The 24095-nt window shown below is 38.0% G+C and overlaps 1 protein-coding gene across 1 annotated transcript; it reads right to left on the bottom strand.

Moving 5' to 3' along the window:
• Positions 1-100: 100 nt before the first annotated feature.
• LOC139975656 (protein RCC2 homolog) lies at positions 101-24009 on the bottom strand. Its single transcript, XM_071983743.1, has 10 exons — positions 23785-24009; positions 14231-14336; positions 13643-13786; positions 12784-12915; positions 11242-11330; positions 9711-9825; positions 8975-9141; positions 8626-8812; positions 8235-8340; positions 101-7449 (listed from the first exon to the last, which is right to left on the bottom strand). The coding sequence occupies exons 1-10, from the start codon at positions 23935-23937 to the stop codon at positions 6483-6485; spliced, it is 2166 nt and encodes a 721-aa protein (XP_071839844.1). The 5' UTR covers positions 23938-24009; the 3' UTR covers positions 101-6482.
• Between the last annotated feature and the right edge of the window lie 86 nt (positions 24010-24095).

Here is a 24095-nt window from a genome sequence, read left to right as displayed (position 1 = left end):
AACAAGCCCAGGCCTCACGTACAAATACGCACCACTAACTTCCCATATATTCTGTCTACCTTCGGCAAGGAATCAAATAGGACAAACGGACAATGTATCGTTAACAGGATTTTATCTCCTTTTTATTGTTCTACAAAGACAGAAAAAATGACGGTAGAGGAATGTTAAAATCTACAAAAAAAGGAAAAAAAAATCGTTGTACTTTACGTCGCTAAAAATATGAAAGAATTGTATATTTATGCTAATTTTTAAATACAAAATGAACAATACCAGCACAAAACAAACAACATGTTTGATGTTTTTTACGTGATTATATTATCAAAGTCGACTCTTTTCCAAAGAAACAATTTTTAACTACAATATTTCTTGAATAGAAGAAAAAGAGAACAAATTTTTATTATTGTAATGAAAATTTCTAATACTGACAGAAAGTTGAATGAGAAAATTTACGTCTAAAAAATGTGAATTAGTGAAATATTCATATCGACGAAAATAATTGATCGACTGAAATTCCCTGCACGAGAAGAAATGCCAAATTTGATAACATTTTTTTTACAGAAAATATATTAAAGAATTCAGTATTGAAAATTGAAGAAGGCATATAACAGAAACAGTAAACAAAGGGGGAGGGGGGGGGGGGGGGTATTTTGGAATTTAAGAAGGAAAGTCTAGCAATATTCAAACACCTTTGTCTTTGAATTGAGAGTGAATTTGAAGACTGCAAAGCTAACGAACATTGGGTGAAATTTTCGACACATGACTTCCACGAGAATGGCATGATATGCATCGAAGTTTCAAGGGAAAGGGGATGGGATAGAAGGGAGGAAGGATGGCTGAACCTAAGTGAACTTATACAGAGCTAAAACCATATATTTTTTGTGGGCAACACGAAATTTTCAAGTACAATTACATAATCAAAGTAATGATTTTCTTGCAGTAATTTACGCAGGTGTTGAAAATAATAAAACAATCAAACACAAATTTTTCAAATACATTACATAAGAGTGACGTCATTCGCTCCAAAAACCATATCACCATAACGCATAATGGCTGCAGCATTTGTTTAATTTTCTCGTGTTAAGTATACGACATCAGTTATCGTTATGTCTCTCTACGACAATATACTACAAATGCCCTGTGAAAATCAAGGCGAGTTCATCACACGAAAACACTATCACAAACAATCCATTCATCATCATAAACATATGGGATTTAAAGAGTTTTTAAGACAATCGCTGAAGGATTCAACTTAACTGACAACTTCATATCTTTTTTTGTATTCTATTGTTGCTGTTACCAATCACATTATACTCGTACACAGTGGCATAGCCCGTCGGAAGGCTTTTGCCGCCCCACCCCTCCCCCAACCATACTTAATCGTTCTGACCTTACCAATTATTTGGCCACTTTGTACACCCCACGTGACTACATTATCAACATCGGGAGGGGGAACTCCCAATAACATATCCCCTCGCCCCCCCCCCCCCCCGTACATGAGACCACCGATCATAACGGTACGCCACTGTACATGTTTCCAACATGTTATAACAGATGTCTTAAGTACTGTATCATTATGAAACGGGAATTATAAATATGCTGGACAGATTTAACTGAATGTTCAGCAGATGTGCCAAAGAAATCGTTTCATTCATGGCCGTATGTACAATCATTAATGACTCAATCAATATGATATTAGACAAACGCGAGGGAATCGATTGTAAGTAACATGATACTTTCATCATCTGATGAGAAAGATACACAAAAAATACACAAACATTTTGCTTAGGGAGCTGAGACGGTAACGAATACAATTTGCTTATCTAACATCAGGATAATTTAAACGTACTATACTGGTGGGACTTTGTCCCTATGAGGTCGATATGCAATATTTAATTCAGTTAGAGGGACAACACTTCCAACTATAATGAATGGTACGTGCAGGATTTCCAAACAAGATACTAACTTTGACCCTAAGTATCCTCCGGTCTACGATTAGTACGATGCATGGTTGAGTTTCGTTAACTGACACATTCAGTTCTTAGTCTATAACTGATGTCATCAGTCCACGGAGAATCAACAACACAATATGAGGACAGAACCAGCCCCCCCCCCCATATTTGCTGTGACTGACTTCAGACCAAGTTTTGAGCTTTAAACTGAAAGAGTATACTATGTTATCATGTGGATGACGCGTTTTTTAGCACATCTTAATTCTTCGTGAGGAGGTGCCATGCAAAGAGTAAGTTGCACAACATCGGAAACTGTTCCAACAATCGTCAAGGATCAATTAAACGTTAAATATTCCAAATTATACAAGACACATGATTAATCTTCTTTAGTGTAACAATTATTGACATGGGGTCATAGGCTGCAAGGACAAGATGCGTGAAGCGAGCAATTGCGAGCCCCACCACAGTGAAGCGAGCAATTGCGAGCCCCACCACAGTGAAGTGAGCCCCACCCCAGTGAAGCGAGCAATTGTGAGCCCCACCACAGTGAAGTGAGCAATTGCGAGCCCCACCCCAGTGAAGTGAGCCCCACCCCAGTGAAGCGAGTAATTGCAAGACACACCCAAGCGCAACGAGATCAACTGTTTATATGCATTGTGTTGTCTGTAGGCTTTGCTCCCCCCGCCCCCCCCCCCGCCCCTCAACCACCTGGCATTGTGTCACTAGGTATTAGAGTTCCCATAGAGACCATATTCATAATGCTATAGAAAATTCTTCTATGTAAAAAGTGTCACCATGGCAATTTGATCCTGTCCTTTGTTCAAATAACTTTTCATGCCTGGATCATTGCCATTTGTGGAGTAAAATCTACTAGTATAGAAATCAGATAAGCAAAAAGGAAAAAGAAAAACACCTTTTTTTTAGCTGGGAAGAAAATAGCAAACTAAAGTCACGCTTAATGTGTCAGGGACGGGCTCAAAAGAACTTATAATACAACACAAATCTTAGCATTATCTTTAGCGTGTGTCTCGATCAGGTGGTCAAAAGTTTTAAATAATTACAATGGGGGATTTGGGGGGGGGGGATCATCACAAAGTGATCAATTTCCATCCATTGAACTTGAAATAAATATTTCAATAAGTTACAAAAAGCTGATCAATTGATGAATCAAATAAATAAATACATCGAAGACAAATCAATAGTATGGAAAAATCGGTTACTAATCAATTACTTATCAATGGACTTTACTTATCAATTAAGAGAAACAGATCACTTGAATAAAATTTTCGGAACAACTTCCTGACTTCTTTTTACACTTTTAAATGCCCTTTGGTGTGTTACTCCTTTCAAGAAATGAAATGCAATTTCGGACAGAACTGTGCGAAGATTTCTACAATAATTAGCACAAATATGGTTCATTCCATTGTAATGTACTCTGATACGTGATAAAGACAACAACATAACACTGCCTTAAAACTAGTACTTCGCCCACCTTCCCTCTCAACCCCCCTCCCCCCCCCCAAGAAAAAAAGAACAAGTTTAAAGGTTAAGGATTACTTTAAATATACATTTAAGTAACTAACCAGCCAGGACTGTCAACATCTCCAACGATAATACACACAACTTATTTTTGGTATACCAAAGTATTGGCATTTTAAGCTCTCATAACAAATTTAAATGAACTGACTGTCTTCAAGGGGATAAAACAAAGCTTCACAGGCATAAATGAAGCATGTGTTGTTACATTTCTTTTCTGGTAAATGTTCAATGAGTTTCTACCAAAACTTTCCAATGACTACAAAAACCACACATATTATTGTTTTTAAGATCCATGAACCGACACAATGTAAAGAATGTATTTTTCTTTCTTATTAACATTTTTTATTGTAAGACTGGTGGTCCGAGGAGGGTGGCAGCATGATCACCTTGGCACCCCTTCGCCCCCCCCTCCCTCCTTAAAAAGTAAGTTTAAGAAATGACATACTTTTCCATAAATTTATGAAACTATGAAATCCTAGCAATAGTACAAACCTGTCAGAGAAAAATGAAAACAAGAAGAGAGAAAAAATGAAGCAACTGTCTGAAAATTAAGTACAAATAACAAGACATCTCGAGGCAAACTATTTTAAGGCCTCTTTTTCTTGTTTAATAATGATACAGGCAACTTATACTTTTTTCTTCCCTGAGGTGTAAAATTCACGACTATTTTACCAGTCTTGCCTCATTTTTTGTTATGTTTTAATTTTTTTTGGTCGTCTGTAGCGTCCATTATCTTGTACAATATCATGACCATTTACTGGACATAAGACTTGATGGGTAGACTCGTACACTCCTCTTGGACTTTTTTTTTACAGACGGAGAGAGAGCGACAGTAAGAGAAAGGTAAGAGGTGGAAACAGACGTGGAGAGAGCAAAAGAGACAGCGAGAGAGACAGCAAGAGAAAGTGAGAGAGTGGTGGGTGGAGAGAGCCAGCTGGTACAAGCTTAAAGTACATATCTAGAAGACAAATTCTTCTTTAATATTTTCTGCTGACCTGAAATTTTTCATGACTTTTTTTTTGGTTTGTGGTATTTTATGTTGTCATTTCTTCAATATCTGTACACGATATTTGGCACCTGTGTGAAACTTTTGTACCCTGGAACAACGAAAAGCTGCTGCTCTTCAGGGAAATAGTAGAAACATTACACTTTGTAATCGCTAGGACATTTATGACAAAAAAGAGTGAACCTGAAAAAGTAGCCATTTATGTTCTCCTGATTTCGTGTAACTAAAAGGAGTGAGAAATTCTTTAGAACTGATAATAGAATCATGTTCTTTTGCTTCTACATACTCTACATACACAAAAGGAAATGTAGCTTATGAGTTCCTGACACCATTTTGGGAGCGGAAACAGAACAAATGTGTAATAAAGAGAATATCTTACGACAGGTTACCCACTGACAATGGAAAATAAGCACCTGGCAACAAGTTTATCTTGGCTTATTTTCAACAACAGTCAGCTGTTGTCTTAATAGTATTGTTCCATTTATTTGCTTTCAGCACTTTTCCAGACCTTTGCTTTTTTAACTCACTGTTAGTCCAAAGACTGATATGACCAGCCTTTTGAACAGTTGCTCGTTATTAACAAGTCTCTTTGAAGAAAAAAAATACCCCACCGCCGACACCATCTTCAAATTGCTGTTAACGAACTTTTTATGGTAAGTACCTGGTGTAAAACTGTTACAAAAATTCAGGACACAGGAAAGTGAACACTTTCTTTAAAAAAAAACCTTCTGAGAATGAAGCAGTGAGGCGTGAGAATCGAATCTTGGATACTGAGCAGGCAGATGGCAGAATATTGTTTTCTGTGTCCTATTTCAAAGCATACAGAAGAAGCAAAATAACTTATTCTAAAACAAAAGTGAATGTGAGGCAATTAATTTTGGCTGTGTGTTCATAACTAACAAGCATATGATGCATCTGCTTGTGTATGAAACATTGCACAAGAGGAGATTCAAGAACAGCCCAATTTTTTTTTTTTTTTTTTACTATCATACAAAACACACAGATCCTTCTTACTTATTTTCCTAAGATGAATTATTTACAAGTATTTACTGACAATATTTGGTCCCTGCTTGAACCAAACTTTTTTTCAAAGATATAAACAGTTGAAAAGGCAAAAAAAGACCAAAAAAAAGAGATTTAATTTACTGTACAAAAACCCAGAAAATTGGGTGGTAGTTAAATACAAACATAGAGACTTATGAGTTGAGGTACTATTCAACAATGCAACATCTTCACCTGAAAGAAAACCTTCACTTTTTAACTTCCAATAGAGAGAGAGAGAGAGGAAAAAAGAAAAAAAGGAAAGGAAAGGAAAAAAAACAGAAAAGAAAAAGTAGTATCTAATGAAAGGAAGTGATAGATTATCCTACAGCTGACACCAGTAAAGTCATTTCTTTTACCACTACTGACACCAGTTTAGTCATTTTTCATGATGACATGTATTGATAAATGCTATCTGAGAATATCACAAGAAGGTGTGTCTGCCAAAACTAGTACAAAATAAATGTCTCACAAACACAATGGATTTACATCATTAATCGATGAACAGAATGTTTAATCAACTGTAGCTTTTGTAAACTTTCCATTGTCTATCTATACATAAATAATTGCAGTACCATGCTCTTACAAGTCAAGAGGAAAAACATGGACCTGCCAACAAAAGTCCACTTGTCAAAGAGAGAGAAAAAAAGGAAGAAAAAAGAGAGAAAAACAAATACGAAATAGGAACAAAAAGTATCTAGCAAAAACTTTCATGTCTGCATGGACACTTAAGACATTCAAATTGATGTAAGCTAACTTGGTGAATAAGGCAACTAGTTTTTGAGTTTCACCTCAGTAGAAGGACATTTTATATCCACAGATTGTTGCTCCCCCCCCCCACCCCACTTGTTTCTCTGTTTTGGGTGTATGTAGCTGTTCTGAGGTTGTTCCCTTTTTTTTTTGGTAACTGTTATCCGGTACTTTGTTTTATTATTTAAGTTTCATACCTACATGGCAGGGACTGTTCCATTACTGGACTGCCTATCCGGTTCTTGTTTTTTCGTTTTAGCGGTGGCGTCCTCCGAGGCTCCGATCTGTGGCAAAGAATTTTGATGGGCGTTTGAGATTGGAGGTGGAGGAGGCAGATTGTTTGCAGTTTTTGTGGCATCTTCGGTCGCTGCTGCTCCTGCCTGGCCCATGGTGAGGTTCAGGGGTTCGCTGGCGGGAGGCGGTAGTTCTGCTTGGGCCATGGACCCATTTCCAATGACTGGCAATGAGTCATCCGTGGATTTTACAGGGTTGGGAACGATCACAGCCGTTTGGATAGCCTCTGGTTCTTGATTGCTCGTTTCCACTTTAGCTGCTTCCGCAGGAGGTAGCACTGGTGAGTCGTCGGAAGATGTCTTCGTCGTTTCATCCTTGCTTTCTGTTTTCACCTCACCCGAATTAGTCTGAACTGCCTCTTTCTCCTCCTTGGGTGTGTTGCTAGCCTCTGGGGTACTGGTGGTCCCATCTGTCACCTGCTTGGTGGCATTCCCTTCATTTTCACTGTTAGCAGAGCCAGCGTGAGACGATTCCATATCGTTGCTGGTTGCACTTTTAGCATCTGAGGTTGTTTCTTCATCTTTGATCTCCTCTTTCTCCTCCTTCTTCTCCTCCTCCTCCTCCTTTTCTTCCACGGGAGGTGGCTTTGGTATATAAGGGGTCCCTGGGATACTCTGAGGCTGTCTAGGGTCAAAGATGGGGATGTGAGATAACTTGACCTTGTCCTCCTCTGAGACGTCTCGGGCAATCATGAGGGTGTGTCCCATCCCGCAGGCCACCTTGTACACGTGGCAACCTTCCAGCGGTTTGGCCTTCTGGGCGTGGGTGGAAGAACGGCTGGCATTTTCACCGTATCCAAGCTCCCCGTAGGTCGGAGAAGGCCCCCAACTGATGACGCTGTCGTCTGCTGCGATTACGATAGAGCTATTACTGTAGATTAAAAAGGACAAAACAAAGAAAGAAAAACAAAAACAATAATATTAAAACTGCATCTTCTTAAATATACTTTGACCGACACCATGAATGAAGGTCACATTGTTCCTGCATAACAATAATAATCATCATAATCATAATAATATTTGATTTGTATATGATGCTTTACACCAGCGATAGGTCTCAAAGCGCTTTACAGACGTTATATTACCCCGGGTCAATGATAACCTGTCTCAGAGACAATCCCTCCAGTCGGCAGCAGTTATATACTGCGCCCAATGACAAGTTACCTCACAGGTACCCATTTAACCCCTGGGTGGAGAGAGGCAAGTGAGATAAAGCATCTTGCCCAAGGACACAACGTAATGAACTAGGCATGAATTGAACCAGCAATCCTTGGATCACGAGTCCGACGCCTTAGCCAATTGGCCACCACCCTCTCGGTTTTGAAATACAGACAAAAAATTAGCACACCCAGATACTCATATGATATCAGGTATCTGCTCCCCTCTTCCTCCCCCCCCTCCCCCCTTTCCCCAATAAAAAAAATCCCTTTAATCCTCCTGCAACTAAAGTGGTCAATATTAATACATAAACAGAACTTTTAAAGTGACAGTGATGTTATGCAGCTTTTACTGCATAAAAGTTCACATGCCAAGTGGCAACCACACAGCCAAGTGGCAACCACACAACCACACATGCCAAGTGGCAACCACACAGTGGCAACCACCCACACCAAGGCAAACCCACAACAGAAACACCCCAGACTTCTCCTAACTCACCTGCATCCAACGCTCCTGATGTTCCAGCCAGACAGATCGTGAATTGGTTTCGGGTACATAGTCGCCTCGCCGGTCGACTTGGTTTGACCCCAGAAGTAAAGCTGACCTGTAAATAAAGAAGAAGACAACCGATCACAAATTACTTTTTGACTAGAACACTGGGATCAATTTGAAATACATCGTACTGAAAAAGTCCAAAACTGAGAAACTTTCTGATTCTCTTAGCTTTAATTTGACGAGTTGATCCCAATAACAAGTTCAACTTAAAAGTCCCCCAGAAATTGAAGACAACTCACTGATTTTGCAACCACCATTGAATAAGACTTTATACCAACTCGATCAAATAAACATGTTCAACATTCAAGTCCCTCAGAAACTGAAGACAACTCACCATTTGTCGCAACCACCATTGAATAAGACGATCCGGTGCGGATCTTACCGGCTACACGTCCTGAGAACGAAGGTTCGAAAAATTTCAAAGCTCTGGGCACTGGTTCGTCTCGTGGATCCCCGTGGCCGAGTCGACCGTAACCGCCAAAGCCCCACGTGAAGATCCGTGCCTGCATGTCCATTGCAACCTTAAGACGGTGTAAGAGAAGAGAGAGAGAAAAATATTGTAAGCAAAGTAACAACAAAATAACCAACTTCAGTCGACAATGTGACAATACAGTGAATGAATTTCGCCGCCCCCCCTTATCGTGAGACTCTCAGAAAGGAATAGAAACAGAGGATGAACGCACTGTGTGATTTCCTCCGCAGGACACATCCTTCATGACGATGTTGTCCAGAGTCTTCACCTGGCCGTCTCTCTGCTTCTCGACGTACAGGACCAGCTTTCGGGGAGACGTGACGTTTTGAGAGGATGTCTTGGTACCCTTCACTGCAAATTTGCCGTTGCTATTGTGGCCTGAGGAAAAGAAATTCGAGAGATGAAAAAAATGAAGTGTGCTGACTTTTGACACACGTTCCACTTTTTGTTTGGAGAGTTAGTTAAAAGCTACAGTAAGGGTCGGATTGTTGATAGTATGACGACGGTGTCATACTCTACCTTTAAAGAAAGGAAGGTGAACAATCAACGTCGGCTTAAAACTTCAAAAGATTTGAATATAAGAACAAACAAAAAACAAACAAAGAAAGAATAATATGATATTACACTGTATGAAAACAAAAAATTGTAACAAATTAACTAATGGCAAACATTTCTAGCATTAAGTTTGCAATCTTTTCCATTCAGATTTTGCGGTATCCTTTTTCCATAATTCGTCAGACGACATCTGCTTCCAAACTATTTGTTGATGCCGGTTGCAACGACACGACTACACTGCCTTAGACGAACATTTACACCCGGGGTTGTCTCATTCATGCTAAACTGCGATCGTTTCAAGTTGGACACGTTAAAAAAACACTTTCGTCTGGCTAAAATGACCTACTTATACTTTCAGATTTTCAGATCTTAAAGAGTAATTTGGTCCTCACCGAGCTGACTGTATTCTTGACATCCGAATGAGTGCAGGTTGCCCTTACAGTCCAGTATCATACTGAACTCACCACCGCAGGCCACCTGTACGATTGGAAAGCTGTGGTAGTCGATCTGAAAACAAAGAAAATTAATCTTCATCATGACAGAGGCCAGTCGAAAAAAAGGATCACCAAAAAAGGATCAAGTGCAAACTGAGTGAAACACTTTGAAGAAAGAATTGAAAAACATGAAGTTAGTCTTCTGAATGGTTGATACGGAAGGAGTAAGTGGGCGGTGCCCCAGAAGAGGGGGTTCAGTGCTAAAACATTCCACCCATGTAAGCTTTGGTAGATAGGGAAGTGCATTATGTTACGAAGGGGAGACAGGTAAGAGAGGAGCGAATTTAATCCAGCTTTAACGACCACCTTCCATACAAATCAGGGATGAGCCTGGGGTAAAAAAATATCACGGAACTTTGCAAACATTGCCGGTATAGGCTCCAGTTTGCATATGCTACAGTGTGTTAGGATAATAGTTTTTGTCCTGAGGTAGAAAAGAAATCATGGATATGCCCGAAATTCGCGGAAAAAGCTCATGCCTGATAAATGTACTGAGGCGTACAGTTGTAGATTATTTCAAGCTCTCCAACCACATCTGATCTGTGAAATATTTCAGTCCCGCCCGGTGAGAATAAAATTGCCCAAAAACTATTTCAGTAATCAGGTATACAGGAGCATAAGGGCCAACCTGTGAGCACCCAACCAACCGGCCTACCCAGGACATTGCCTAAACTAGGTACAATAAGGTTTTTGTTTCTGGTGGTCCTTTCGCCTTTTCCAACCAATGTTTCTCTTTGGCTGAAATTTTTAGTGAGAACTCCTGCTTAAGAGGTTAACAGAATGGACTTCAGTTTATGCTAGATAAACAATATCTTGTTCACGAAAATCTTCCACAAACATGAACATTTTCACTTTCAAAAACAATTTCCCTTACTGAGAAGTACACACTCCTGAATGTATATATAATAATATCATAATATTAATCGGTAAATATCTTTACATCTATTGAGCGACCAAAAATGTGGGAGAAACCCGCAAGGGTTTATGGATTACAACTTACACGTCCAGTGGCTTCCAATTAAACATTTTAACTCTAAAATTTGGAATCTTTTTAATTTAGAAAGTCATTTCAGATGGGAAAACTGTAGATTGCCCCTTGATGAAAACCCACCTTACTATTGCCCGGCCGGGTATCAAACCCAGAGCCTCTTGATTGCTAAGCCTCATTGCTTCAAGTACCACCGCCTTCCTCCAGACGGCCACAGCACTGGTACTATGACCGGTACTGTGACCGTAATGTCATTGCAGTGGTAGGTTAGATGGTCCGCACATCCAGGAATGCAACTATAAACCTATTTAGAAGTGTTTGCATGCTGCTAAACTTGCACAGTGAACAGAGATATAACCAGCAAACAAGTCTACTGAAACTCATGTGCAAACATAGATATAGATTTGAGACAAAGGAAGGTAACCAGGAGGCTCATTTTACCTTGCAAGGGGTCCCCACAGAGGCACTCTGACAACCTATGCCTAGCTGACCGAGTCTGTTGTCTCCAAACGAGTAAACAGTACCTTCATCTGTGGATGAGATAAGAGGTTGATTGATGGGTAGGATATCCCTGGAACAATCCTTAGCAACGGAATTCTTTTTAACCAAAATACCTCATCTTTACTGAGACCTTATGTACTGTATCCCTGGAACAATCATTAGCAACAGAATTCATTTTAACATACCTCATCTATACTGAGACCTAATGTACTGTATCCCTGGAACAATCATTAGCAGCAGAATTAATTTTAACATACCTCATCTATACTGAGAATTTATGTACTGTATCCCTGGAACAATCGTTAGCAACAGAATTCATTCAACCGAGTACCTCATCTATACTGAGACCTGATTTTCACTGAAATTAATTTTGGTCACAATGTTGAAACCTTTAGGCTGTTACCATCACTACTCCTGGCATATCTCGCAAAACTGCAAAAACCTGGTGGTCCTAATTTAATCTGGCTTGGTTGTGTCCAGTTATTTGTCACCATTTACTTAGTTGGTAGTGTGGTGTTACTTTGGTATATTCATCATAGTTCAATCAAATTTCATCCAAACAGGTTTCTGAGTATCCATTAAATCAACCATTTGCCATATATATTCTGTACAACAAATGATCCCCTATTACACTTTTCCATCAACATTAGAGCATCATTTAAGACCATGACATATTATTGCTCTTTGTCCCCAAAAAAGATGACTGAAAGAAAATTGCTATGCAGTCTCTAATTTGTCATCAGAAATATCTGATATATTATCTCCTTGCTATTTACACCTACTCCCTTCCTTTAATACATTTAGCTGAAGAATTTTCACTTCTTGAATGTGGGCAGAGCAGTTGGATGTAAAGAGTGCATGTGGTGGCAGCAGTGGGATATTTTAGCGATGTTACCATAGATGCTTCAATCAGACACTGCTGTTACTGAAGATACAACAGTGAAGATAAAAACAATCCTCTGCAAGATACTGCTACATAGCAGTAAAATATTTACCAAATGTATTTTATTTGTTTATGGGTCTTTGTTTTTGTTTTGTTATAATGGTTATTTACATTTTTGGGTCTACTATCAACAGCTGAAAATTTTGAAGGAATTCTGAACTGTTTCTCACTGGTTCTTGACAAATTTGTAGAATCACCAATAAAATGGAACCGAGAAATTTCTTGCATAGAATGTTTTCCTCAACATGTAATTTATCTTTGAAAGAATGGCTGCAAAATGTTCATGCGAGGGCAGTATTTCAGAATATAGGACAAGCCTCATGATGAGGACGCTGACATTACTCACAACCTCATGCTTCAGTGTAATTCTGTTTCACATAGCTGAATAAGCCTCGATATAACTTGACCATTAAAATAACATGAGGTACATAGCATATCAATATCCAGCTTCTGAAAAATTAAGAACTTTTTATAAATGTCCTTTCAAGCTTAAATCTGCCCTGTCAGTAAGCATGGTATCAAGTATATTAAATGTGTACCTGTAAGACACAACGAGTGAGTTCTACCACATGCAGCATTGATGATGTGTTTGTTCTTAAGGGTCTCAATCAGAGTGGGTGAATCCGTCCTCTCTGCGTGACCGAGCCCCAGCTGCTCCTGCTCATTCCTCCCTGAGGGGGTGAAAAAAAAAACAAGAGATTGATGATAATAATGAAACAATGAGTTGGATGAATGAGACTCCACTGTGTTTATAAAACTTTGTGGAACAATGAAATAGCAATTTAACCAAATTAAAAAGATGGCAAGTCTTCTCTCTGTAATAAGGAGTAGTTCGATTATGCAGTCCGAGGTGCGGCCATTTCCCAGTAAGCATTCTGAAATCAAAGTCTGTAACGATATGCTCCGAGTCTGACTTTTGTTCCTGTCAACAGAGTCGACAGATTTCATCCAGATGAAACTGAAATCAAAGAATTTTCTTCACTTTCTTGCAAAACCTGTCTACTCACAACCTCAACACTCTTCTTCTATATTGCCTTTTAGAGTGAACTATAGCCATTCTTAGCACTGTGCACCCTCAGCGACAGGTCACTTCCGGTCAAGGACAACCCCCTCTCATTCCACCACCCACAGCTTCACTTGACCATTTGAAAACGTAGTGAGGGGCTGCTAGTACATTCTTTGCCTGTCTTATAAAAACATCAACTGGCAGTGCCAGGAACATTTCCTGCAAAATTGCACATAGGTGAGCCTTGCCGTTCTCTCAGCACTCAGGACACAAGGAAACTTTACCGCTCAATATCCAAAACTTTTGCTCATTCAAGATTTATCATCCCTGCATAGGGTTTCAAATAATGACCTGTTTGCTTACCCTAATATTCTATAAATTCCAAAACTCACCCCAGCTCATGGCTTTTCCTTCCTCTGTTATGATGATACTGTGGTTAGCGTGGGGTCCTGATATGACGTTGCGAACTCTGATACCACTCAAAGCCGAGAGTCTGTGAGGTCCCAAGAGATTTCTACCTCCAGCTGGTGGTTTACCTTTAGCAAAAAAAATTCCAAAGGAGCAAGAAATAAAGATCTGAATGCCATCTAACATGGTAGCAATGTGACCATTTTGTATTTTGAAATGCGATAACGATTAATTATTCCCTCGATGAACTAACATGTCAACTCAAAACTGCTACTACTGTAACTGCACTTTTGTTGTTTGGAACTATAAACGATAAAACCCACAAAAGAGTCCCTGTGCAACTGAAATATAGAGACTTCACTTCAAAGTCCTTCTCACATATGAGTGTGTGTATGTATATATATATATATATAAAAATATTAATCATAATAAAATTAATAATATTAATAATAATAATCATCATAATAATAATAATAATAATATTAAAATTAGTTTGAAACAGAAAAAAAAATATGATGAGATAGGTAAATGAATTGATTCAGTATGTCTTATACTTGGTGCAGTTTACTTACTGCCTTCCCTTGTGGCAGACTTTGGTAGCCTCCATCTGCCAGTCATGTCCCAGTTTGTCCCACCGCAAAACAGGAGCTCACCGACGAATGCATGCGGTTTCAATTTCTGTAGCGAAAGATAAGAAAGAGAAAGAGGGGGAAAAAATATAAATTTCAAATCTCAAAATATCAACAAGTTGTACTGTAAGTATATAACTGACAATTCATAAATTGGGATATATATACAGTCTTACTGTAATGAAGCTCATGTACTGACTTTAAAAGTCCAGACTGTAGTTAAATAATGTGGATGGATATTTTTACTTTAATCATTTAGGCTTTATAGTGAGCCGATGATAGTGTCATAGCTATGATAAGACAGGTGCACGAGACCCTACAGTGAATGCATTACTGTAACTTATGGAAGATTGGAGTTGACGGAAAGTCTCACAAGGATCGCATTGTAACCTAAATGGTAAAGGCAATTTGGAAGGGAAGAGTGCAACGACCTGAAGAGGTCAAAGGGGAGCATGTTACCAACTGTTGTAAGCTGGGAAGAAAGGTGTGCATACAGTACAGCATGTGCAAGAGACAGGTAACAGAGGGGGTACTTTACAGTAAGTACAGTACCACACAGTGGATCTGTACAGACACACACATACATGTGTAGGAAAAGCTTCTCCTTGGCTAGAAGCATGTATACATGTGGAGTGCTAAAGCAGCCAATGAAATGATATCAGAATTTGAAAAGTACAACTAAAGGAATGTTGAATAGTAGTACAAAGTCTGCCAGTTCGTGTGGACTGTGGAGCACTGACATTGGGAAAAGTATGCGGCTACATAACATGCCTTGTAAACTCGCAGTCATTGAGCTATATACAATAACTGTACACTGAAATGTGTGGTGCAGGTATTCATTTTAAACTCAACTCATTATGTATGTATACAGTGTCAATTTAAAGTACTTGTGCAGTACTTCAAATAATCCATGTTAATTTCTAATTCATGAACATGATATATGCATGAATGATTAACAGAATGGTAGTCGATGCTTAACGAGTACATACATATACACATCTTAAGATGGGGTGGGTGTATTGTACTTTGTGTCAATGGGTTGTTGACCAGTGTAATGAACTTTTGATACATACTGTGCTATACATGAATGTTATGTACATGTATATTATAAAACTTATATACTGGTTTATATGACCCACTTACCTGTCTCCCCACAACCTAGGTAAGTGGGGAACGAAGTAAATACCCATGTATAGGCCAGAATGTGTCTTCACTGAACATTACTTACAGTACTTTACTATGCTCAACATCAGGAGACCTTACATCAATACCACAGTATGTTATTATACTGTATTTAGATGAGATAACCCTTCAAATTTACTCTTGTTGATCAGGAAAATCAACTCTTAACTTTACACAACATGTAAACCTACTGAACATACCGTATGAGTTTTACAGAGCAAACTGTACAGTACACTGTAAACTGTACAGTACAGTATACTCCAATGCTCAACATTAATGTACGATGATACATTAAAACAGTAATGTTAATGTGACTGTACAGTACTGTAGATGTGACTCAACATACAGTCCACTGGCCATCTCAAGTGTTCAACATTAATGTAGGATGATACATTCTAACAGCAATCCTATATAATTACTGTACTGTACATGTGACTCAACATACAGTCCACTTGCCATCTCCAAAGCACAACATTAATGTAGGATGATACATTCTAATAGTAATTCTATATTATTACTGTATAGTACATGTGACTCAATTAATGTAATATTAATGTAGCATGATACATTCTAACAGCATGTCCTATATTATTGTACTGTACTGTACATGTGACTCAACATACGATCCACTCGCCATCTCAAATGTTCAAAATTAATGTAGGATGATACATTCAAACAACAATCCTATATTATTATAACTGTACACCAATTTACACCATCCATTTGATTTAACCTTCATCATTTCAAACACTCTACTCTACACTCTTATTGTACAGTTTATACTTGTACTGTCAACAACCTGTGCTTTTTCACTTTGTGTACAAAACGGCACTGCAATGCAGACTGGCCGATTTTTTTTCTCTTTCAGGTTTAGAATCAAATTCCTGTATATATTAGCATTCTATTGAGTATTACTATATATACTTGCAGTAAAGGAACACTGAACTTACTGTTACTGCTTTACAGTATGTCATTCAACATTCTCAAATCTCAGCCCCAAGCTAAGGCTAGAGTTGTTTTCCTTAGAATCCTTGTACTGTATCCCTAGATACATTACACTGTGTACCCAGCTGTTCTAGTTCTATTGTAAACAGTACTGTACATATCATCATGTTACTGAATGAAATATACAGTATATAAAAGGTTACCACTGAACTGTAAGGAATATGCCTGACCAGGGCACACGGAATTTACTTTCATGGTGATGCAAGCCAATAGACTTTTTGCTGGGCAAGAAATATCTCGCCACTGGTGCAATGAAATATATGTTTGTCGACAGTTATTTCGTATTGGGACAGGAGAGGAATGAGCGGGTGTGGGAAGGAGTGGGAGAGTGGGTTGAGTATGGAGGCACATTTTTATTAATGTAACAGTAACTTAACAGCCTAGCAGGCACTTTGGCAAGTGGCACAACATTTCCTGTTATGTTCCCTGCCAAACAAAAGACCCGAAAAATATATTATATACTAATAATATTTGTAAGATCTTGAAACAGTGACTTGTGGTCAAATCCATACCAAGCACAGTCAATAACAGTTCTACTAACTAATGTAGTACATTTCTGTCTGTCCATAATATTGTCAACAGTCAAACATAACAGTGAAACATTTACATGTACTGTAGGTGTTTTTGCAGTTTTCATGATAAACTTTGTTCAAAGGGCAATTAGATCGTAGTTGCACTGATGATGGATGGGGGGAGGGGATGCCTTCACCATTCTCAATAAATTCTCCATTGCTACAACATAGGAAAGCTCTCGATGTTTTGTAGATTTCTGTACACAGTTCATTCATTGGGTAGGCTTAGGCCTAAAATACGTAAGTCACGCCGCGATTTTAGAAATGAAAAAAGGATCGAGTCAAAGCTCAAAGTTGATCTTATCTACAAGCTGGTAATAAGACCTTCAATTTTGCAAACGGCAAGATTTTTACGAGGGCGATTTCTTACACTTCTTGAAAAAAAATCGCTCCCGTAATGGATATTACGGAGGCTCTTATTTACATTACGGGGGCGGAATCCCCCTCTGCCCCCTTGTATTTCCGACGCTGTTACACCAAGGGGAATTAATTCCATTGGGTATGATTTGCTTGACTGTAACTTGTTTAGATAAGAAAAAAGACCACAACTCCCATGGATAAAGATACTGGTTCCTTTAATACTGTACCATCTAGGCTATTACTATGTTCTGTTTTCTCTCCACATAGAGTAATGTACACATCCATACCCTTGCAAACAGCCTTTCCGTCTGGAAAAGTTCACACTACTTTTCAAAAAAGACCTATCCACCTCCTTGTTCTTGGTTTATTATGATGTAGGGCAAAGCCAAAGGTCAGGCAGATTATGGTATGTTGGCATGGTTACTAAACACCAGTTCTCTATGTACACACTGAAGGGTATAGGTTATGCTTCACTGGCAAAATTGAATCAAATTCCAACCTTACAGAGCTTGTTTGGTGTTTGGCTGTGGCTTTTTTTTTTTTTACCAAAGTTACCCAAGTTGTGAATCAACAATAACATTCCAAATTGACCTTTTACTAAAACAGCCCACTTGATGTTTTTAACAGATAATGGTTTATTAGCAAGAAAATAATTATTATAATCTCTTGAAGAAAAGCCAAATTTCTCTTTAATTCACTAATTAACATTTGCCTACAGCTCAGAAAAACCTGCATCACCCTTGTACACATGTTGCCGCCTACAAGAAAGACCCAAGTCGTAATGCAGAGCCCACTGTACAGTCCATCATGAAAACATTATGTGCGCTAAAACACTTTAAATGAGACTATTAATAATAATGTACACAAACATAATAATTTAACTGCCCCAATACATCAGGCTTAATCACTTTTTCCAGCTCAAGAAAACATACTGCACAATTTACACGTCTACTGTGATAATAAACTGCCATCAAAGATGTCTAATAAAAGAAATGGGGAACTTCCCTTTTTCTCAGACTCTCATCTTTTAACCAAACAACTATTGGCAAACAGCCAAAACAAACAGGGAATCTCCCTAGTTATAATAAACAAAACAGGGAATTTCCCTACTTTTAATAGCCTGCCCACTATCTCCATGACAACAACAACAGTTTGATTTCAACAGTCTAGATTAGAACGGACAAATGACAAGATCTCCCTGATTGGAAAAAAATTCTGTTCAGTGGATGGGGGATGTCTTTCCTTATGTGACGTTGTGGTATGTGAGCCAACTTAAGTATATGTTAAAGTTTCCTGTATAGAAGGAAAAAAGAAAGAATTAAAGTGTGCGCTTGGCAGTGTTGGCACACTGGTAATTTGGAGTACTGTGCAATGGTATCACTTCATTTTAAATGACCAGAATCTACGCTACAGTAAAGTTCTACAGTGCAGTGCAATTTATAACCAGTGGATTGACTCTACACTTGATTTTATTTGATAATTAGTACTGTATATTATATTTGCTTGGTAAAATGGGCGAATGGAATCACTTGGTAGATTTGGAAGGAAGAAGGCAGTGACCATGAGGGGGTTACTAGTAAACACGAGGGGGGTTACTTGTGAACATGAGGGGGGTTGCTAGTGACCACGGGGGGTGGGGGGGTTACTTAAGGCTGTAGTGCAATCATGTTTCCAGTTTTTATAGGTTACTTGTTGAAAGACCAGAGTGCATATGTCAGGGAGGCAGGTAAGAAAGGGATGGAGTAAATTATTACTGCTATCGTGCTACCCTAGGCGATGAGCCGTCAAATCTGCAAACCTTCAACTTTGAAGGGGGAGGGGCGGGGGAGTGAGTAGGTGAATATTGTAAGAAATTGTTATGGTTAGAATTAAACAGTATGAAAAGAACTGAAACTTCATTCAGAGAGGTTGTAAGTCAATTCACATTTGCAAAGGAACTTGTATCACTTGTCATATACATGAGGGAGGGGAAGGGGGGGGGAAGCTTAATCTATGTTTTATGTCATCATGCTGTAAAGATGACATATTTTCTGCATTGTTTATTGTCCACACTATACTCCTTTACAACTGAATTGCTTAAACCTACAGTAGGTTGCAAATGTCTCTGGGAAATAGTTTTGAATCTTTCCAACTTTTGGCAAGTATAAACTTCATATGACCTTTGATCTCACTTTCATATGCACTTTATTTTACCCCACTACCACAACTTAAGTAAAAATTTACATAAATACCAGTTCACTCTAGATATGGTAGAGCAAGAGTGCTGAGGTTGTGGGCAAACAGGTAAGCGAGTATGCAAAAAGAGCAGTAAATAAACATGTCTCATTTTGACTTAAGGATGCAAAGTACACTACCTGTGTAAACAGAGAATAATGTACTGTTGAACAGTTATCCTTGTTTACTACAATCCCTGTCTCATTCATCTATACTGAAATAATATTTATATTGTAACCGCATAAAAGCACATAACGTTAAAAATTAGGTTAAATTATCCCTTGTATAGTATTGTACTTTGTACTGTAAGTGGTTTGCAATCTCTTCATTCAGAATTCCCAAAATAAAGTCGATAATGAATGAGTCACAGTGACTAATATTTACGTTTCTTTGATGATACCATAGCAACCGTTCCAAGAATCAACTTCACTGAAATAACAGTTTTGCCTCAGTGTGCCTTCAGTTCAGAACATATGATTCGCCACTTGTACACTGTACGGTACAGTATGTCATTTTTAATGTGCAAAATTAAAATAATATTTGCTTTAAACACTACTGTACTATTTTAACAGTAACAATAAACAGAATTACAGACTAGTGCTAGTGGACATAACAATGTTTAAATGTTCAAGTAGCCTCCAGTCCAATAGTTCATAATTTCTCTGCCACTTATAAAATATGATACCTCTACGATGACAACGTCAAATATTGGCACCAAGTTTCAAGCGATACGATGGCCATCTGTACTGCACCCTTTAATTGCACTGTTTCGGTACAGCTTTGCGTTGTCCAACAGGGCTTAAACTAGTAAAGTACCATTCAGCAGGTAGGGAGTCTAAATCACAAGCTGGGTATCGAATCTGTGACAAGATAGGCGCTTAAAAGGAACGGATATATATCCCAATCCACCTTCCCCCATTTTGCAAAAATTCCTTCGAATCAGAGATCTTAAATTTACAGTACATGCAAAATGGTAGAATCTTTTGCAGCTTTCCAAGCAGAGGGACTCCCACCTTCACTTTAACCAATCCCCATCAGTATCTTGTAAATATCTACATCTGTTCTTTCTCACTTTTCTCAATAGCTATACCAGCATTTTGTGGCAACGATTTTTTTTTTAATGAATTGCACGTGGGCAGAAGCAGTTTGAAGCCTTCATCGCTACCGCCATTGATGTACACAAGGTACAAGTGTCCTTCTTTTGTACACGAATGGTCCTTCTGTCCCATGGACCTTTCCTGTCTGGTGACCTGTTCATTAAATTCAATATTCTGTCTGAGAATCTAGCAAAGACCTATGTTTGTCAAACAAACAACAAATTGATGTTACTACTGTACACGATAACACAAATGTACTACTGTGTACTGTAAGTGTTGACCATGCAATTCTCAAATTGTGTTGTTGAGACAACCTTAAAATAGCAAATTCCATGTTGTCTAAAAGGGCAACCAGAAAATTTCCTTTACAATTTATAATCCCATTTGCATATTTAAATGATGAACTGGTTACCTGGAAACCAGATATTACAATGCTACTTTGCTGTACGTGCAACATCTGTTAACTGTGGTATGTAAACAAATTATTTCCCATACCTGCACTGGCAGTTCAAAGATATCATATTGCATACTGTACTGTAGTTCTAATAGAGCCACTGTACTGTACACACTCACTTGGTCTTTACCGAACATTTCCCTCAAAGTTCTACGGTATTTCAAAAGTTTAAGTTTCAGGACACAATACAAAGTGGAAGAACAAATCATATGAAATAAATCATTTTAAGAATGAAAAGGAATTTATTTGAATATATTTGAATATAAAGTGATGGGTCGAGGATGTACATTTTTTTCTTTATACAGTAATTTTTGGACAGACTTGGACAGACTTTTGGACAGACAAATATGATGCTTATTGCTTTTATATACTTTTTTCAATGTCAAACTTTCTAAAGAAGTAAAGATGTGCATAGAGAGAGAGAGACATTTAAAAATGCAGTTCAGTCATACTGGTGATCTTTGCAAGCATAACTGCTGAGTAAAAATTACTGTACAGATATATAGTATGCCTACAGTCCCCTTGCACCAACTGTGACTTGGTGATCATTGTCAACTGCGTATCATGAGAGAGGGAACCATACTATGAATGATCTTAGCCAAAATGCTGAAACAAGATCTTAGCCAGCAAGGTCCTTACTCAATGTAACTCCTGTACAGACCACTGAGAACAATAAGGGCTAAAGGGAGAACTAAAGCCACCTGCCTTTAACACAATACCCTCAATCAATTGTAAGAGACTTAGGTTTAGGATTTTGGATTTAGGATAAAACTTTCAAAGCCAACAAAGCACAGTACTTAGCTTGATTCTGAAAATGCTCAATTTCTTTCCACTGAAATATATGATAACATTTCATGTTAACCTTACAGTATGCATATTATTCTACTGTACAGTACAATACGACAGTTTCTTTGCAAAGGCTTATCAGTAAAATGTATGCCCCATCAAATGTCTTGACAAACAAACCTTCAGCCCTATCATAGGTTTTTAAGTATACATGTATGTACAGTATGCCATACCACTACCTGTATGTATGTACAGTATATTATACCACTGTACATTTATGTAGCACAGTAACTTGTCTATAATAGCTGAGAATATTATACTCTAATGAGATACAAACCATGGTAAATAAAACTTTAATACACACTGCAAGTATGTGGATAGAATCGATGAGCTATATAATGCTAGATGTAAAGTATCATTGCTAGAAAAGGCCAAATGGGATTTAGCTTCATGTCATATTTTTTATCCATGTCATAATTAAGAGTTTTGAGCGAGAAGTAGAATGTCCAATTTTCGATCAAATTCCTTGCATGGGAAAATGGTCGGATGGGAGGGGGACACTGACCTTGGAAAAGGTTTCTATAAGAATGATAAAAATGCAAAGGGCTGGCATATTTTTTAACATTTACAATGAAACAAATTCAAGCTGTATTACTCATTAGAATCTTGTGAAGGCTAGGTGCATTTCTCACTTCCTCAAAACAAATCTAGCTTCTAGTTTGTTTTGCCCCCTCTTCCCTTCCACTCCTCATTTCCCCAGTCAAGTTGTCATGATCGAGAAGCACATCAACTTTCATTGTTCCATACGACTGATTTGTGAACAGGTTTTCAATTAATCATGTATATGACACATAGCATTTATGCAGTATATTGATAATGGACTAATTACCTAAAAGGCCTTATAACGATATTTTTTAATTAATTTCTGGGAATTAAACACACTTTTGTATCAAAATGGCTAGTTTGATATTACTTGACCATTTAAACTCTCAAGATATATTTTAAGCTAATTACAGTGATTAATTTGCTTAAACTTTGGTTTTGCCAAATTCAGGATGTCAACATTAATGTACTTCCTAACTGTCAGAAATGCAGTCAAAATGTTATTTTTAATTTGTAAGAGCGAGATAAAAAGTTCTACGTGGAAATACAAAAAAGTTGCTTAATTTCTAGCCAGCCATAACAACAAATTTGACTGGAATATTTTTGATGAAGTTTATGTTTTGGAAGAACAACAATGCTTAAAAGAAAGAAATATGTTATTTTCTTTCTTGTCATTATGAAATATTTCATAAGATTTATTTTTAAGAATGAAATGGATAACAAAAATTGTCAAAGGATCTAATATTGTCTTTCCTGCATTTTACAACTCTCGCACCTCGTATTTATAGGCCGAGCTGATAGGCCTATTGTGATTACGCTACACGAATGTACTAGTCCAATCATTGCATAAGTTCATAAGTACATATTGCTTTCACACAGTATTGATCATAATGAATGGTACGTACTGTGTACTCGCTACAGTACATGTATCACACACAATGACTGTACTATGACGCTAAGTATAACAAACAATTCTTGTGCTCGGGATAATTCCATGTTTTTTCCACTACAATTTTGACCGAGAATTACAACCTACTGCCTCATTATGACCACAACCGTCGATCAATGTAACATTTGAGTATGATTTAAGGTATCATTTACCCAAAAAACAATGTGACTGACTTTGTATCGATAAAGTGAAATTTGCGTGTTTTTTAAAGTTGGGAATTTTGAACAAAAATTTAGTTAAGTTCGCAATGTACGGAAAAGTCGCGAAGGTCTTACAATTTTCTCCATTGGCTCCGATGATTTTTCTACTGAATGCTTTGATCTCTTTCGGGACTTTTTCTTCTCCTTCGAATCCCCTGTTCCTCTTTTGACTCCTTTCGGCATGTTGGACGTAAATATTGAACAAATTTTGTCTGAAAATGTAAACATATACCGGTATACCACGCGGACAAAGAAAGACTTCACACAGAGTCTTCCCGCAAGATCTCAAGTTTGACCCCCACGTAATTTACATATGATCTTTAAACCGTATTCGACATTAATTGTTAGACTAATTACATCAGCCGTTTTACTAATAGGAGATACAT

The sequence above is a fragment of the Apostichopus japonicus genome, chromosome 11, assembly GCF_037975245.1.
Source record: "Apostichopus japonicus isolate 1M-3 chromosome 11, ASM3797524v1, whole genome shotgun sequence".
NCBI lineage: Eukaryota > Metazoa > Echinodermata > Holothuroidea > Aspidochirotida > Stichopodidae > Apostichopus > Apostichopus japonicus.
Note: the sequence above shows the minus strand (reverse complement) of the source record. Positions and strands in the feature narration are given on the sequence as shown.

Bases quoted from the DNA above. Each gene is read 5' to 3' on its own strand.
- LOC139975656 (XM_071983743.1), bottom strand. From the start codon at position 23,937: ATGTTTACATTTTCAGACAAAATTTGTTCAATATTTACGTCCAACATG. The intron at 12,916-13,642 runs GTGAGTTTTGGA...TCACCCCCTCAG, and splicing joins AGGAAAAGCCATGAGCTGGG to GGAGGAATGAGCAGGAGCAG. The intron at 7,450-8,234 runs GTGAGTTAGGAG...TTTAATCTACAG, and splicing joins ATCAGGAGCGTTGGATGCAG to TAATAGCTCTATCGTAATCG.